At 40.1% G+C, this 19683-nt stretch overlaps 1 protein-coding gene across 1 annotated transcript; it reads left to right on the top strand.

Annotated features, from left to right (window-relative positions):
* The first annotated feature begins 6697 nt into the window (after positions 1 to 6697).
* LOC104601104 (uncharacterized) lies at positions 6698 to 7714 on the top strand. Its single transcript, XM_010264300.3, has one exon. The coding sequence runs from the start codon at positions 6892 to 6894 to the stop codon at positions 7465 to 7467; it is 576 nt and encodes a 191-aa protein (XP_010262602.1). The 5' UTR covers positions 6698 to 6891; the 3' UTR covers positions 7468 to 7714.
* The last annotated feature ends 11969 nt before the right edge of the window (positions 7715 to 19683 follow it).

Here is a 19683-nt window from a genome sequence, read left to right as displayed (position 1 = left end):
ATAATAAAGATGAGCATTTCAATTTTAATTTGTAACCTCTTTGTAGTTGGACAGCCAAATTATGGCATTCGTCCAATTAAGTTAACGGAAAAATTTAGAGTGCAAAATGACTTTTCAAGAAGTCAATTTGACAACAACCACAAGAAAAGTATCACCCAACCATATCTTTGATATGATAGATAAGGATATGAAGAGGTATAGACTAATAGAAGAAGGTGACGATGATAGAAACTTAGCTTTTATTAGGTGAATCATCGCATAAGAAGATCTGAAGCAATGCTGTTGGATTCGGATTGCTGACTGCACCTTGCGGTTGAAGCAGTATACAAGCTGTGGATTCTGTGGGTCTGAGCTTTCATGGGTTGAATGTGAATGATTCAAAGTCTAAACCATCACAACTGTGAGTTTGTGATGTGATGAGGGTGGATTTGGCCCTCTAGTGACATCATGACATATGGTATTTCAGAATAATTGAATGACACCTTAACAACACTTAGGTGATGATTTGCCGTAGCCAAAGAGATGGAGTCCAATCTGGCAACCTATCACCATCGCCGACCTGGCAAAAACCTAGCTGATGACCTCGTCCACAACTCTGAGCGGCTTGTAGCACCTCGTCCAGGGCTGACCTGTGGAACCTCACCAGTACAGTCAAAGTGACCTTGATGAGGAGAGACCTCCCTTGAGGGCTTGTCGGCCTGATTGAGCCTAAGTGGCGACCTGCGATATGTGCTCACTGACCAATTCAGCATGCATATCCCGACACTCCCAGGTTTCTTGGAAGTTGGCCCCCATACCGAATGTTCTGGAGGAAACCAAACAAGGCGCAAAGACTGGTCTATGTGCACGACTACCTCCAAGGACATCGAGCCAGTTAGGCATGTCTTCCCGGAGACCTTGGACATGATGCGTGAAGCCCATGCCAAACAACGCCTATATAAGGGCATCTACCTCAGTGATACAAGGTACACACGCGACTGCTTGCTCACTAGCTACTTGCATTAAAGCTTTTAGCTTGCTACCAAAATACAATACTAACTTAAGCATCAGAGCAACCTCGCCGGGTTAGCCACCCCGAGTTCTTTGATCCGCTTTCTTGCATTTTGAGCCAGCTCGCGAAGCAACCAGCATCCAGGTAACTTTCCAACTAGGAACTTCTAGATCGCACACCATCAATTGGCTCTGCCTATGGGAACCGCTACAAAAAGCTAAGTTCTCACCTTCTAATTTTCATTTTTATTAACTTAATGACATCTTCAAGCAGCACCAACATCAAGAACGAAGAATCAATAACTAGGGGGCATGAACATCTGTGATGAACCTTGAGAACCCCCCCCCCCTTGTGACAATCAGGCAAGTTTAGTGCCTATAGCATTTCTTGGAGTAGCAATCGTGCCGAACCCAGCACTCCCATTACGCCAGATAAACACATCGCTACCTCATGTGAATGCCCCTCTCCCCATAGTAGAGCCATCAGCAGTTCCCATCGGGATTGAAGTGCGACGGCTTTATGAGTTGAAGCACAAATTTCTAGATGTAGGCACGGGAGAAGTTCGGTGCACTCATGCCGTCGTAGAACAATCAGCAGTAGAACGACCTCAACAACCAGCTGTCCTACGATAGACACCTCAGAATTAGGCCGCCTCGCAGGTTGAGCCATTCATGGTTCCTGCTAGAGTTGATGGCCAATAGACTAAGTAGTTCTGCCGACCTCATTTCAGCCCAGACGAGCCTCGTCAGCTTTCTTCGCGAGGTCTCCCCTACAGGTTGAACTCTTCGTGGCTCCCGTAGGAGTTAGCGGCCTATGGACTATGCAAACGCCCTTGCTGGTTGAGCCTTTCAAGGCTCTCGTGCGAGTTGGTGACCTACAGTTAGTAAAGTTGCCCCCGCAGGACGAACTCCCTGGGGCTTCTCGTAGGAGTAGACAACTAGTGTCTCCAAGGGTTAATGCAATGCAGCTGCAGTGTCGCCCTATCATCCGACGTCGAGAGTAATGTACGTATCAACGAAGCTCACAAGCAGAACAGAAATGAACAATCAACCCAGGCGAGCCTCAACGATCTGGCCCAAACTGCCTCCAGCCTGAACTACAAAGCCTCACTACTGATCAAGCTCTTCATGGATCCCCTGAGAGTTGGAAGCCAACTGAATATGGAACTGGCCTCATAGGTCGACCCACAGACAGTAGAGCCAACCCCTCAAGGTGAGCCTCCCATGACTCTAGTAGGAGTGGGCAGCTAGCGGTTCCAAGAGAAGGTGGTACATGTACACCATGATCTTGCAAGCACTTACCCGGGGAAGCCAATCTCAAGTGATGACATAGAAGCAGCCATATTTAAAACTACTACAGAATGACTATCTGCTCTGGCAACCTAATCAAATTGAGTTCTAAGGGAAAGCCATACCACTTTTTAGCGAAGGCCCCCTCAAGGTGACCTCGAAGCACATCGACAACATGAAGACTGATCTAGTAGGTTGGCCCCCCATCTATCTAGCTCGACAGTGTCCTGGTTGCAGTTGCTATACTTAATCAACCTCAAAGGACGTCGACATCTCATTGCCGACCTGAAAAAAAAAAAGAGAAAATAAAAAGGGAGAGAAAAAGAAATGAATGAATGACTAGTTCACTTTCAGCACTGTGGTAGATGCAAACTTGGCCGATCTCTTCACAACTGACCTCCACCTCGGTTTCAGGCTCCACAACAACCATGTTGGCTACTCTTTCGAGAACTAGCTCGACGGACATTGGATTGTAGCCTACCCAGGTGGAGTGACCTGATGAGGTAGTCATGCAGTTAGAACCCCCTCTTGAAGACGGCATGATGAGCTTTGCTCTTGAGTTACTTGGCCGGATTGCAGAACTCCTTGACGGTTGCATCCCAAATAAGGTAGATGTCCTCGGGGTACCTACTCCACCTTTCCTCGAACAAATGAATTCACTCTCGTGCTCCGATGATCAAGATGGCGAGGTCCTGCGTAGTGCTGCATTCAACACTTCGACTCTTCCAACCAAGGTAGCAAACTGGACCAACGGCTACAAGCTCATCAAATTAGTCACCCCGAGCCAAAGAAACAAGCTACTCCCTTCATCGAGCTGGGATCAGCTTGGGAGTGGGGGGCAATTGATGAGGGCGGATTTGGCACTCCAGTGACATCATGACACATGGCATCTTAGAACAGTTGGATGACACCTAGGCGATGACTTGCCTTATCCAAAGAGATGGAGTCCGACCAGGCGACCTACCACCACCGTCGACCTGGTGAAAACCTAGTTGATGACCTCGTCCACAACTCTGAGCGGCTTGTAGCACCTCATCCAAGGCCGACCTGTGGCACCTCGTCAATACAATCGAAGTGACCTTGATGAGGAGAGACCCCCCTTGAGGGTTTGCCGATCTGATTGAGGCCCAGGTGGCGACCTGTGAGATGTGCTCACCAACCAATTCGGCATGCATATCCCGATACTCCCAGGTTTCTCGGAAGTTAGCCCCCGTACCAAATGTTCCAGAGAAAACCGAACAAGGTGTGAAGACTGGTCTATGTGCATGGCTACCTCCAAGGACATCAGGCCGGTTAGGCACGTCTTCCCGGAGACCTCGAACACGATGCGTGAAGCCCACGCCAAACAACGTCTATATAAGGGCATCTACCTCAGTGACACAAGATACACACGTGATTACTTGCTCACTAGCTACATGCATTCAAGCTTTCAGCTCACTACCAAAATACAGTACTAACTTAAGCATCAGAGCAACCTCGCTGAGTTAGCCACTTTGGGTTCTCTGATCCACTTTCTTACAGTTCGAGCCAGCTTGCGAAACGACCAGCATCCAAGTAACTTTCCAACTAGGAGCTTTCAGATCGCACACCATCATGACCCATAAGCTTTCAGACTCATTTGATTATGTCCAAATCTGATAATATTGAGCAAACGACCTAAATAAAGGATCACTTTGGAAGGAGTACAAATATAAATATTACAGTACAAATACATAAAAAATAATATAACACAAAATTTTAAACTCTACAGATTTGTATTTGTACTTCTTCCAAATGGAGCCAAGCTCTCTAGTCTCTACTCAACCCATTTTTTAACATTTTGTGGGTCAAGTTTTAATACAGCCCACGGGCATTTTAGTTCTGAAACCATCATCCCATATTACCAACTACTGATTAGAGTATTTCCGTTTGTGCCTACCGTTGAGAGAAGCTTCATTTTAGCACTTCTCCAAATGGGTAGATATTTATTCACTATTTTGCTGATGTGGTGTCTAATGACACCTAAGTGTCAATAAACAGGTTCATTATTGTTCTTTTTTAGTTTTCCAAACAAATCAAGTACTAAATATTTAGTCAATAAACATCCACGGTTCCAAACACATACTATATTTCCTACTATTGGAAGTGATTATTTATTAATATGATTATTATGGACCAATGGATGGTGAATGATGATGAGTTTCCAATTGATGTGGAGTTAGAGGTGTAAATTGGGCCATGTCGCCCACAGCCTAACCTGACCTGATGACCACGTTCATGCCGCCACCTGACACGATTGTATGGGTTGTGCCAGGCTTGGGGTTTCAAGTCCGTGGGTCATGCCGCCCGTGGCCCATAGGCTAGAACAGCCCGGCCCGTGGTACGATTATAATATATAATATATTAATAAAATAAACAATTATTTTCAATTTTATTATATTATTTTATTTAATTATTGTATATATAAATATTTATATACATCAAAATTCATATAAAATAAAAATTTTAAATTTTTTTCAATATTTTTAAATAAATAACTTTGGCCTGACCTACCGGCTGGTTCTAACGCATAGGCTCGGACTACGAGCCATGCTAAGCCGATCCCCCAAAATATCACAAGGGAGGGAGGCACGACCCGGCCTACACTTCGTAAGGGTCGTGCTGTGCCAACCCAACATGGCCGTTTTACACCTTTACGGCTTTACATTGAGTGCCAACATGGCCAATAGCTAGGTGTGAATTTTCAGAAAATTCGAATTACAGATGGTAAAAAATAAATCCCATTACATCTTTACCATATAATGTAAGGTGTCAAATAGCTACCTCGATAAAAGTCTTTGGCTGGTTGTATTAATCGGAGACTTGGGAACAATTCCTACCTTTGCTCCAGTTAGGGGCAGTTTGGGGATGGAAATGGGAGTTCGGATCTTCTGATCAAAAGACCATGGTCATAAAATTATATAGGCTTGTATTACTTGTACAATATATATACATATCAATTTTTTATTTTTAGGGGTACTGTTCGACAGTGACAGTCATTTCTCAAATGCTATAGTATCAATACATACAACCATACATATCATGTGTTTGTATTTATTCAAGTATTAACAGCATTTCAACTCAAAATAGTGTAGATTGAAAACACCAAACGTCATCACATCCAACGTTTAAGTTTTTAGAGTATGAAGGCGTGGCCATATCATCCACCGTCAAAAGGCGGAAGAACCTAGTTTCTTCATGAAAAGAGCGAATTTTTTTTCGTGCCCAACGAAGTGTCAAGTATTAACAAACACGATTACGTGGAAGGACACCGCACGCTTTCTTATATTAGGCCACGTCATTTCTCAAACCAACAGTTTTCTACTCTCATTTTCCTCATTGTGAGCTTGTGACTATGATTGATGGTGAGGACGATGATAAGGATTAAGCAAATTAAAGCGATTAATTAATATTTAATCAGCAAAAATCAAAGCATTAAATGATAACTAATTAAAAACATCCCATCGCATTTCTCATTGTTGCCAGGTGGCAACACCGACAGAGGGCACATACAATTACCAAAGGACCCACCTTCATGAATGACCGAAATATCCTAGACTTTTATGACCAAGCAGCAAGCACCCTCCAAAGTCCAAACCAAACGAAACGTCTAAGAAAGTGAGAAAACAGATGAAGCAAATGGACCGCCGATACTAAGCGGACGGCCAAAATCAATTAATTAATTTAATTAAAAAAACCCGGTTCACGATCTCCGGATAACGACGCAGGGATAAAGCCGTTTGAATTAACGTTTCATAATTTGATTAGGTCAACTTCTACAGTTAAAAAAGCATAATTTAGAACCCAACATGACGAACCTACCCTCGACAGTCGACACGACTCGACAAGGGTACAAGAACCGAACATTGTGCAACAGTCAATGAATTATAAACTTATGGAACTAAAAACAGGGAAAGACAAGGAAGTTAAGCTTTCCATTTTTATACTAACCGATAACAATACACTTTAATTAAACAAATAAAAGAAAAAAACTGAGAGAGAGAGAAGTCTCTCAATACAAAATATGTTAGTCTCTTCTGTATGGCAAGATTATAAGAGAATTTGGGCTTGCAGAATTATAATACTGGGTTTGTCGGCTCAATCTTTGGGGCACAAGTCTCTTCCTGGAAACTCATTGAACGGTGCTCGCTCTCTGTGCTATATATATGTATATATATATATATATAACTCATTGAACGGCTCAACATCAGTCATGAGGTCATGAATCCATTGATCGAATTACTAACCAAACATTTAGTTCTATATATCTTGTATTATTTCATCCCTAAATAATTCATATATACCTAAACTTGTTATGTATTATTTCTTCTGCATCTACCGACATAAACAAGTTAGAATTTTATTCTCTTTTTTCTCTCTCTCTGTGGGAGGAGAGTTTTGTAATTTGGTGCTGTAACCATGTCATTGATCTAGAAGGAATAGATAAGAGCAGGCCAATAGGCTATTTCCCAATGGAATTAACGCTCAACAGAAACATCCTCCCCACACCACCACCGACTTGTTGACTATCCCTACTTGCCCTCTTTGTCTCTCTCTCTCTCTCTCTCTGCTTCATGCAAATCGTTGCTTGAAATGGAAACCGATCCTCCTAGCTCTGAGAATTTAGACCAGGTTTCAGGGACGTCGTCGGATGAGCAGGGCCAGAGCCATCAGGCGAGGTCCTACGGGTGCACTTTCTGCAAGAGAGGGTTCTCTAATGCACAGGCACTAGGGGGCCACATGAACATTCATAGGAAAGATAGGGCAAAGCTCAAACAGCCTTCTAGTAGTAGTAGCAGCCAACTTTCGTTGGATATCAGCCAGAAGAATCCTTCCCATCCTGCTGCGGTCTCTACAGAGTATGAATTACCGGAGTTGGAGTCTAGAGATGACAGAAAGAGCAGTCTTAATTGGGCATGTGTCGTTGGCAGCAGAGAAGATGTTGAGAGAGAGGAAATCCGTGTGGGAGAACTCCGTCAGCTGTCTTTGTTTGTTGAGATGCCTTCAGGCAGTAGTGGAGATCGACGTTCAGGTAGTTGTGGTGCTGGGCATGAAGAAAGGAGGATGCAGTCAACCTATTGCTCGGCTGAAGAGGGTTTGGACCTAGAGCTTCGGCTGGGACCAGAGCCTCAGGATACATCTACACCGGGTACCAGAGAATTCTTTTAAATTTTATTGAATTCCATGGTCATCCTTTTTCTTCTTCTTCTTCATCTTATTATTTCTGACCTTGTCGAAAGATGATTTAATTATATAGTTTCTATGGTAAAGGAGTAAAACGAAAAATAATTAACCTTTTTTTTAGTTTTCACACATTAATGTAAGAAAGGTGAAGAAAATCAAAGGTTTATTTGTCTAATCTTTCTTGAAAATCCCAGAAAAAGATAGACTAAATATATATAATATTCATTTTCCCTTCCCTTCATCAATTCCTTCTCTGCTAGCTAGTAATAATAATTGTATTATCTGATCGTCATGTTTATATTTTCAAGTTGGAAAGAAGCTCTGAGATGGCATGCCTACTGCGACAGAATATAAGCTCAGTTTTGCAAGACATTGAAATATAAAATGACTTACAAAAATTCAATAGAATATATTAATAAACAGTTGGTGTGAGTCAGTGAGTGTGTGTGAAATTAAACAATATTCTCAGTGCTGCACATACATATTCTAACTTCTAGGGCTAACAAAAATCAACACAATTAGAAATAGCAAACGAATAATCCTCCCAAAGTTTTCTTGAAAGGAGACAAATGCTCCCTTTGAAAATGCGATTAGTTCACCACCAACCAACTCCCATTTGTCACCATCAACCTTGCTCAAGATTTCCTCCCGTTTAAAGCCAACGTTCTGGTCTAAAGAAGGTTTACCCAACAGAGGACCATCATAAAAACTATCTTTAATATTTTAATAATAAATGAATAATGCATGGAATATAATGATCCCCAACAACTTCCACTTTAATGAGTGATAAGTAGTAACCTTTAGAACATCCATGGTGGATGTGCCTTATTAGTAACTTAAAACAGGTTTTTTATTTTTTTCATTTGCACTCTGATGCATTTATACTAGTGCAATTGAAATTGCACTATAAGCAAAGAGAGCGCTAGCTTGCAAATTTGCTCTCAATCAGCAGACAAGGGCAATTGCAAGCTTGTTGCATACCTGAAACTCATACTACACCCAAAGTTCAAACATACTGCAAAAGTAAGCCCATAATTTCATCTACCACCAAGAAAGTGTCGATCTACTCTTTTCCCATGGTAACAACTGACAAGTACTAGCTGTGGGTCTCTAGCTAGTATTTATCAGACCATCGAGGAGGGTTGTAGTTTCTGCTACCAGCTTAGTGGTTGGTCTTACCCATGACTCAACGCAAATATTAGATTCCCATTCTCATCTCTAATGCAACCACCAACCCCACTATTCTCTAGAGTGGTTATAACTTCCATAGTTTTTGCACGCAAACCATTCTTATGTCCTGTGCGGCTCAGTTTGGAAAGAGTATAAATACAAATATATACAATACAAATAGATAATACAAAATACCAGGTCTTGCACTCTTACATATTTGTATTTGTACGCCTTCCAAACTGAGTTGTAAATACAAAACAAAGTGAGGAATTATTTCAAGGTTGTCTCGGTCTAGGACATAGAGGACATTGGTTTCAAATTTCAATAGTAATAAAGGGGGTCACCTCTTAATGTAGATCATGCATAAGCAGAAAATATTTTTAGAAGTAGCAAAACTTTATAGAATTCAGAAATTTACATTAAGGAACATCAGTTTGGAAAGAGTGAGAGTGCAAAGCCTTGTATTTTGTATGTATTTGCACTGTACATACATTCACTTTTTCCCAAGAATTGCAATCAGGTTTGATGGACTGGTATAGGATTATGTACCTAGAGAAAATATAGTTAGAGGTTTTAATACAGAATTAAGGGCTAATTGAATATGATTAATTCCAAGTATGTAATTATAAATTGGAATTTTATATGTGTTGTACTTTGTCTTAGGGTTTCGATGTACTAATACCAGAAATAGATCTAATATGGAATCACATGCCACATTCACCAGTTCTCTCAATCAGGGCCCTCTGTGCAATTCATGGAGTAATTGATTATATCATCAAAATTATTTTATTAGGAATATAGAACTTCATATATATATTCCACAGATAATAATTAGATAACTAGATAAAAAGAATTTAGAAATAGTGTAAAATATAAAAAACCATACAGACGGTAAGTAATCTCCCATACCTAACAAGTAACAATTATTTCTAGATTCCAATTCCTTTCTGAGTATTACAATGCATACACCTTCTACACACGTGGGACCTTCTATAAATCCTTGTTTTCATTATCCACCCTCAAAAAGTGAAACATGGAAATGAAATTACCAATAAGTCTTATTGTTGCTGTCTGGTTACACAAAAATGTAGTGGTTACCCAAAAGGTAGTGTTTCTTTCTCCCTCTACTCCACCAACTATAACTTTAGACATGAAATGTATGTATATGTATATAGATAGATATGTATATACATATATATATATATGTATATATATGTGTATTAACATAGATGACCTTGCTATCAATTACCCAAAAGGCTTGTGTTAGCATTCCTTTTTCCCTATATTTTCCATATATATATATATATATTTCGTATGATCTTGATTGTAATTCATAGTGTTGAGAAAATTTCCTTAAAATTAAGATATAGAAACTCTGACATTTTTTTTTCCAGCTGAACCAAATATAACCTTGGCATACTAGATTTCATTTTCTTATTTTTAAAGACTAATCCCTGATGAATAAGTAGCATTTCACTTAGAAGACCACTCATTGAAAGGCTTAATATAACTGGTTGAACCATAGCATAGGAAACCTACAGGCCACCTTGCCAAACAGAAAAAATCTCCATTCGAATGGCATAAAGGTTTCATCACTACTAAGAGTGTAAATTAAATCCTCCTCATCATTAATTGAAATATAGATTTCCAATCTAACTTTCCTAGCTATATAACAGTATATGACAATACCGAGAGATCTCATTTTGAATCTCCTGACTTTAGATATCAAATTAATATATTAGAGTCCTACTCTCTTTGCCATTAGTCAATTACTACTTTAGTTTGTTATTTGCAACCCTATAGCTATAGGTAGTTCTGGGCTAAGGGGGGTGAGGTGGATAGGGGTCCCTTTCCCTAGGAACAGGATGTAAACCATCCAAGAAGGGTAAGGCATGGTGAAACCATACAATCAGGATCTGATTGTACCAAAGAAAAATAATAAAGATGTCTGTGATCTGAGGAGATATCATTCTTAGACTGTTAGACATATAGCTAGGAGAATATCATAAGTTTACGGCCTTATGCATGGTACTGTTACTATTATTTCATCTGCTTTATGATTTTCATGTATCATTATTATCAAAGGGAGGATCAGAGGTCTTTGGTGTCTGTTAGTTGCATGGTTTGCAGTTCTGTTCTTTATTGGGGCGTCTGACTGGTTGTAGTGCTCCTTAAGTTATTTTTTTCTCAAGTGAAGTGTAGAAACTTTTCTAACAATTTGTGCCTCAGAACCCAATTCATTTTTTCTATTTTTATGTCTTCATAAGACCAAATTCTCATACTATTACCAAAAAAACATTTTTTGTTTTGACAGTAGTTGCTTGGTGCAAAAACACAATTTTCCTTACCAATGTTACAAAACTATTGTAAGCCTATATATTACACGCTTGTGGTGTAAAAATTTGTACTATGAGGCCATGTTTGGGAATGCTTAAAAATAAGTGCCTATTTGAAATAAGTGCTTATTTGAGCTGGGATTACATCGTTAAATACTTATTGGTGTTTGAGAAATAAGCCTAAAATAAGTGTTTATTTTAAAAGTAAGAACTTATTTTTTAAACCCAAATTTCTAGGTTTTTTTAAGTGCTTATACAATAATCACTTATTCAATTTTTTTCTTTCAAAATTATCCCTAGCTGAATTTGAAAATATCACTTATAAAATTATCCCTAGTTGAATTTTATAAAATTGGTTTTGTAAAAGTACTTTGATAAAAATGATTTTATTAAAGTGTTTTCATAAAAGTACTTTTTTAAAGTTCTTTCATAAAAGTACTTTTATAAAAGTGTTTTTGTGTAAAAGTACTTTTCATAAAATTACTTTTATAAAAGTGTTTTTAATTTAAAAAAGAAAATACTTTCATAAAGACATATTTTAAAATTTTGAAAGAAAATGAAGGAAAAAATAGTTACAAATGCTTATTTAAGTACTTATTAGAAAAAAGTACTACCAAACGCCCAATATAAAATAACTACTTATTTTTTAAAATATGTAATTGAAAAAAATTAGGCACCAAATGCAAATAAGTGCTTATTCAAATAAGCACTTATTTTTAACATAAACACTCCAAAACATGGCCTAAGACCACTAAACTAGGATGCAAAAAACACATTTTGCTAGACCTAGTGCAGTTTTTTCGGTCGAGCATGAGCTTTTTAGTTGGTTGGACCCTTCTTTATTTATGGTTGTATAGATTTTTAGTTGGGTTTCGCCCGGTGGTTTTGAACCCTTTGGTTGTCCACGGGTTGGTGGAGGTGTCTTGACTCTCTTGTATTTACTTCTCTCTCTCCCTCTATATATATTTTATTTTACTACAGAGAATGCACTATTATAGAATTATTTTCTTCAGGTATGGATGCAACATTTTACCAAACGAGCCAAGCCTGCAGCATTCACAATTCCACAGCATTTCTCAAAACTTATCTATGATGATCAAATGATGAGAAAATCGCTTTAACAGAAAATTGGTCAATCACACAAAACGTTGCCACATTTACTCCGTCAAATCATCTACTCGTCTGTAATCACGATTTGCTGCCTAATGCAAAATTTATACTTTTTCTATCATTAATAGCGCAAATCTAAAGCGAAATTTACACCACCTTCCACCTACCTTTCTTCTCTACCCTATAAAATATGGACCACTTGGCATATGCATCTAGGTCCCTACCAACCCTCCTACCCTCATTCCCTTGCATGTAAGACAGAGATAACATCATCTTCTTGACTATTTTACTTATCCTAAACAAATAAGACGAAGTCAAATTGCAATAAAAGCAAACCATAATTTACCTCAACTTATTTCCATTTTGACCCGGACCGGGCAAAGAATCATTTTGGCCACTGATTCTCAGATCAAACGGTTCAATCGTTCGATTCAAATGGATGGCCCGTTATAATTTAATAAAATAAAAAAAAAGTAAAAAATCGTTGTCTGGGTTGATGGATCGATGGTTCGATCATCCAGGTCAGTGGGTCACTGATCAAGTCAACGGTTTTTGGCCCATGAACAGTTTTAGAGTGAAATGGAATTGGTTGCTTGACCAGTTCCTAGGTCAACCGATCCAACCATCCGGTCTGGTCCTGTTTTCAAAACCATGATCCCAACCTGACCCAAAGTTTTTTGTGTTGGGTTGGGTAGGGTTCGTGTTGGGTTTAGGTTGGAATGATTTTTCTCTACTTGCTTTTGACAGGTGACTTCTCTCTAATTCCTTGAAACTTAAATTTGTTGACATACATATATTATACAAATATATTGACAAATGGATAAATAGATAGCTAGATAGATAAATGTTTGCATGCATACTTAGGTACAAACATTTATGGATGTATAATCGTCCAAGCATGCATACATAGACATAGGTACTTGCATACATAAATACTTGTTCAAATAATATTTATATTTACAAATACTAATATATGTGTATGTGCTTTGCACGTGACAAATTTTGTGAAATCTCCTACAACTTTTTTATATTTCTGTCTATAAAAATTATTCTTATTTGTCACACTTATTATGGCTCATTCATATAGAGATATACCTAAATGTTTTCTATGTAATTTATATTTTTGCATATTTTTGTGTTTTTATTTTTTAAAAATTAATTATTTAGTTATAATTTCATGAGTTGACACTATAGAGTTTCTATCTTGTTCAATTTTTTTCCATTTTTATCTCTTTTTTATTTTTATTATTTAATGATGAAAACAATGGTTGACAAATATGACCCAAAAGATTGAATTGTTACCCACCACTAGGAAAAAATTTTCATTTTTGGGTTGGTTTTAAATTTCAAAATTTAAACTTTATTTTCAGCATCAATAAAGTAATTATTATTTATCACACTTATTTTTCATTAATATGATTAATATAAAATATTAAATAGTGTCAAAATTTTATTTACAAAAAATTTTATTATTAGATAATGTTTTTGTGCTTTTATATTTTTCTCATTTGGTTGACACATTTGACTTGAAAGGTTGAATTTTATACCCACCATCACAAATATAATTTTTAATTTTGGGTTGGTTTTAAATTTATATTTCAATAAAACATCAATAAGAATATAATTATTATTTTTTATTTATTTATATTTTAAAGTTTCTTATTTGATTATGAAATAATGGATTAACCCACATGACCTAGATGGTTGAATTGCTTACTCACCACCATGATAGAAAAAAGTTCAATTTTGGGTAAATTTTAAAAACATGTATTTTATATCATTAAAAGTATTGGATATAGATCTAATTGATAGAATTTATTTGTTTTTATTTTATGAAAATATTATCTTAAATATAGGATTCAATAAAAGAATGGGAGTTAATACCCTATGATAAGACTTAATGAGAGGGAACTAAATGAAGAGTAACGTACTAGTTCAAACTACATTTTGAGATCTCACAAGGACCAAATTCAAAAATAGAGATATTCTAGTCAAGGAAAAGATTCAATGAATGTTAATGGGAATTAATAATTTAAATATGAGACTTAACGAAAGGGATTTAAATGAAAAGAAAAGTGATTTTTCGAATTACATTTCCATCCTTAAAATTAGACAAGGACCAAAGTCAAAAATTGAGGTAATTTAGCCAAACAAAAGTTCCCCCCCTATTATTCACACTTTTAATAATACTAGTAAGTATGCACGTGCTTTGCACGCAGAAATTCTAAATGATGATAATCATAATAATAATGTATCCAAAATTTTCTATAAAATTCATATAATTTTTATTTTTTATATGATTTGTTTCTCGCTATTAATCGGATGCATATTGCAAAATCTAAATATGATTATGTAAGCACCTCATATTGAGCTGCAAAGTTTTGGGTATCATTAGCAACCTACCTACTTGGGTGGACTTTTTTTTTTGTAATGTTTTATCCTCTTAGTGTTTTTTTGTTCATTTATCAAAAGAAATATAAGATTTAAAGATAGGGAATTGAATGAGGTGAAAATTGGTGTTCAAACTATATTTTAAACCTCACAATTAAATTCAAAAAATGGGTATTTTAGTCAAAATAAAGTTCCACAATCTTATTCATATTTTTAATAGTGGTGTAAATAGAGTTATAGATGTGTTCAAGTTTTTTCTATTATTTTTCTATTTTTATGTGTAAAAATAGTACCATTATGTACACTTATTTTTTGTTTAATATAATAATATGTGATTGTTGCTGCGTGGATTGGCTGGGGACAACGAAGTAAATTCACTATTCAGGGTCCGAGTGTTGGCCGAGGACCTCGGGGCCTCAGAAAAGATTGACTGAAGCCGAGGTAAAGTATTCCTTTCGAGGACTACGGTAGCCGAGGACTGCAAGTCGAGGCGAAGTCCCTAGTGACCAAAGATACTACAAGACAGGGAGTGTTAGAGGCCTCGGAGTGGATACCCGAGGCAGAGACTCCGACACTCAAGTTAGTACGAGGCGTAGAGTAGGGGAGAGTGCAGGAGAGCACTTGGAGAGAGTCCTCGGATGCACCAGATCTCCCTGAATTAATGCTAAGAAGACAAGGTTGGTGCAGGGAGTAAATGAGTGAGTGATGTTGGAGTTTCTCTGTTTCGACACCCTTTAAGGGGCAGTTACCTCTTATTTATACTTGAGCGTGCTGGGGGTAGGTGAAGATGAACGCCCCGAATGAGAGTCGTACGAGGCCAGGCTGCAGGCCTTGGCGGGTACGTCTGACGTTATGTGGTTGGATCCGTACGGAGGCAGCAGGGCTCCCTCCTACTGTGTCTGACGCTGTCAGGTGTCAATGAGCTAGGCCAAGCTAACCCACATCACTTGCCCCCCACTTCCCGAGACTAAGGTGAGGCCTCGACTTTGGCTGGTAATGAGGATAGTAGTCGAAGTAAGGCTACGGCTTCGGTCGTTGGGAGTAGTGGTCGTTACGCCTTCGGATTTGTCAGCCAAGGGATGTCCTGGGGTGGTGTCATTTTCGTTGTTTGCGTAGTCCCTCTTCAGTTCAGAAGCGCATGCGATGTGGATGCCTCGGCTTGGCGGAGATGTCCCATATCACACACGGGCAGGTCGCGTTAGGAGGGCTACCATGCAAGGGACGGTCGTCCCAGGAGTCACGTATTTGTCGGGTTGAATGGTGTGCCCAGTGGTCCATGATGAGCGGGCCTTTTGGTTTGCTTAGCGGGTTGCCGCGAGCGATCTTCGTAGTCCACTCGGTGTCATTTTGCCTTCTGAGGGCATGCGCTAGGAGGTGCAGTGGGATTGGTTCGCAGGACCGGGGGGCTCTCGCATCTGTTGGATTCGCGTCGATCGGAACCATTGCTTTGGGCATCGTTTCGTCTTCCGAGGCTGAGCGTCGGGTGGTGCGTCACAGTTGGATGGGGGGAGTGGATTTGTTTTAGCCGTCGGATTCGGAGAGATCCAGGCCGTTCATTTTCTTTTAAATAGGGGCCATGGCAGTGATTTTCTTCTTCATTTGAGCTTAGACGCCCTTTCTCTCGAGTGACCGCAGCTCCCCAACTCTCAACTCTCCAGAATTTTCCTATTTCTTCCCTTCTTCGAGACATTTCACCCTCTCTTAGGTAATCAAAACATGTCATTTTCAGATTTTGTTCCTGAATGCCATGAACTCCCGAACATCTCAGGAGGGAGCTCTCCTGCAACCCTCGATGGGAGGTGGCTGTTTTGAGGGAGAGGTTAACCTCAGGGGGTGCCGAGGGCAGTCACCGGGGGAATGATTCTCCCCATGAAAGTGCCGCCTCGGTGTCACTGAGGGAGCCTGAGGGATCTCCTCTCTCTAAGGATGATGCCGTGGAACTCGTCGCTAGACCAGTGGGAGGGAGTGATGCCCGAAGGGTGGCTGATGCTGGTCTTCCGCGTTCGGAGTTTGAAGAGGCCCGGCGATGAAGCTGCCCCTTGCCCCGATGGTGGCACTAATGAAGACGATGGAGGCACCGAAGAAGCACACCATCGGGGTAGAGGCGCCGGAGATGCCCACGGATGGGCCCAAGGCGGGTAGGAAGAGACCCGCTGTAGACATGCCAAGGGAGGAGCCCCCGCAGAAGCTTGCCAACACTGACAGGCAGGCCGAGGAGGTGGTGCGAAGATCCACGCCTGGGGAGCACCCATCTGGTCCTTCATCAGCCCCTCCATCAGTACAGGGGGTCCCCGAGAGAACCGAAGGGGCTGGGAAGACCTTTTGCACACAATGGCAGCTCCGAGAGGGGGACTCCATTCGTGACGAGGGGGTCAGCCAAGAGCTGGTTAATGGATCCATCCTGCTGAGGGATCGCTACCGCCTTCTACAAAGCGACCCCAAGTCCATTTACGACGAGGGTCTGTACCATTTGGCTGAGCTAAGGCGTTCTTCGATATTTAATTATTTATTTTTGTTTGCTAATCGGTTTTGTGGCATGCCTGTCTGCACTTCATCAGTTTAGGGGACCGAACAAGACTGGCCATGGCTCGTGTTGATAAGGCAAAGAAGGAGAAGAAGGCCATCGAGGAGAAGCTCTAGAAGAAAAGGGAAAAGCTTTAGATGGCAGTCGTCGCCGCCGAGGACAAGTACCAAAAATTCCGAAAGGAGCTTCTGGATGAGCAATCAGTTTGGGAGCACCTCGAGGCTCAGTTGAAGGAGGCGCAGAAAGGGCTCTCCAAAGAGCAGATGGAGCGAGTGCAGCTAGAAAGCATCGTCACGGAAGCGGAGAGATGAGATGCCGAGGCTGAAAGAAGGCTGCCGAGGTGGAGGCGAAAGCTGTCGAAGCCCTAGCTTCAGCAGAACAGTCGAAGAAGGCAGCGGCTGAGGCGGTGGAGGTGTACAAAAAGTCTTCCGACTACTTGGATGCGTTGGCGGGGTATGCTTCATCGTCCTACCTCGATGGTATTTAAGATACCAAGAAGGGACTCCTACTGGTGCTGCCAGATTTTGATGTCGAGGGACTGCAAGTGATCCCTGACACTCCTACCGAGGCTTAACCAGCCGAAGACGTCATTCCCCCTCCTGCCAATGACGAGGCACAGGCATAGACTTCCCCCCTTCTTTTTTTATCGTTGTAATACTAGCCATTTGTTTTGTTTTTGTTTTTTGTAAAGGCAATACAAAACTTTTGTAAAGGCTATACAAGACCAACACTGAGTAGTTAATGAAGCCATTTTTTGTATTTTACTGTATTTCGTGCATGTTGTCTCTTCCCCTTTCTCTTTCTCTTTTTTTTTTGTGAGAGGTCATTGCCCCTCTAAAAGGTTGAGACCACGATACACAAGGCACACACGATTCAGTCGTAGTATTTGTTTATTGCACGCTCGTCTCGGCTTGTCGGGATATTGGGAGTTGAGGCGGAGTCATTCATTCGAAGCAGGGCTCATCTCAGCTTGTCGGGATATTGCACGCTCGTCCGTGCTATCCCAAGCAAGACCGAAGGGACCTGGCACCATAGCCAAGGTCTAGGGCCGAAGTATACTGCCGAGGTACTTAGGTGGATGAAGAGCCACGACGGAGGCCGAGGTCTCTGTCTCATTATTTTCTTTGCACTAAGTGTGAATAGCCGAGGGGGTCACCACGCTTCGAGGTGACGAAGCGTAACAGGCCTTTCGCCCTAGCGTGTATTGGTGTGTTTGGAAGCGCGTCGTTAAACACTCCGGAACAACAGTTTAAACATTTATAATTTTTACCGTTTTTTAAACAACTACTAACGCAGTAAAGTGATGAGAACGGGTCGTATCCACAAGGAAGCGATGGAAAAATTAATATGTACTCAAATCCGAACAAGAGAACACAAGAGGGAGTTGTAGAAATATAAAAATTAATTAATTAAATTGGAAAAATATAGAATTCGAACAGTACTGAAAGTTGAAAGTGCAGAAACATTAATAAATACAGAAATAAATAAATGAAATAAAAATCTGTAATCCGATCAAAGGTAGCAATCTTTGGATCTCTCCTTTGACCCTTGAACTTCTCGAGCTAGGCCTTTCATCTTACTTGGCTGAATTCCAGATTTACAAAAAAGAAAACAAAGATCAAACGACATGAAAATAAATTGCAAAAAGGAAATAACAAAACTGGAATTGAAGGAACATAAATTAAAACTAAAATAAAGTAAAAGTGGTTGGGATCCGATTCCAGAGGTGGCAGTAGTGGTGTCGGCAACCTGCAAGTAGGAACCCCTCCTCTTGCCTGGGCGTCCTCCTCTTCTTCTACCCTTGAACTTCTCAAGATCAGCCTTCCATCTTACCTCGGGGCAGAATCCAACCCTTTCTCAAGAGCTCTTGGGTCCTTTTTATAGAGAAGGGTGGATACAATAGGGATTTGAGAGAAAGAGGGGGGCAGCAGTTGGGTTTTAGCAAAAGTATGGGTCCCCTAGGGTTTAGAATGAAGGGTGAGGATGGTTCTAGCGTGATCCTAAGGCTGAGAAAAAAAGGAGAGGTCACCTAATATTATGTAAGGCTGAAATTTTATGGCTAAAGGCTGAATGGTGAAGATTAGAAGTTAGGTGGCTCCCTAGGGTTAGAATGCTAAAAAGAGAGTGCTTTAGAATGGATGGTGGAGATTAAAAGGGATGGAAGGTGAGGATTTAGTATTTAGGGGCGGCTAGGGTTTGTTAATGATGAAAATAATGAGTTAGATGGCGCCTTAGGGTTTGCTAAGGAGAGGGGAGCATGTTAATATAGTAGGAGGGGCGCCAAACTGGACTTAGCAGATAGGAGGCACCCTCCTGTTCTCAGTTTTTCACAAAAACACCCCCTCTCTCAGCTGGACTTCACACCAGCTTCCCAAAAACTACAATTCATCCATGAAACCTTCCTAGTTTTGCACAGAGACACTCAGAGGTCACAACATTGAAATTAATTGGGAAAATGACACAATTTGACTACTCTAAGGCTAAAAATACCCCTGAATTGATGCCCTTAAGGCATTAAAATGCAGAGTTATCATGTACGTCCCCAATGAGGTGAAGAGGAACTTTGCTTCATTCATTCATTACTTTCATCAAAAAATTACATTCATTTGTAGTACATCCGGAGGTTTTCCGAGTTTCACGTCCGAGGGATGGGTCTTCAATCTAAGTTTT

Source organism: Nelumbo nucifera, chromosome 2, assembly GCF_055504915.1.
Source record: "Nelumbo nucifera cultivar China Antique chromosome 2, China Antique-T2T, whole genome shotgun sequence".
In the NCBI taxonomy this organism is placed as follows: Eukaryota; Viridiplantae; Streptophyta; class Magnoliopsida; order Proteales; family Nelumbonaceae; genus Nelumbo; species Nelumbo nucifera.
The sequence above is the reverse complement of the archived record's forward strand: the minus strand, read 5'-3'. Positions and strand labels throughout refer to the sequence as shown.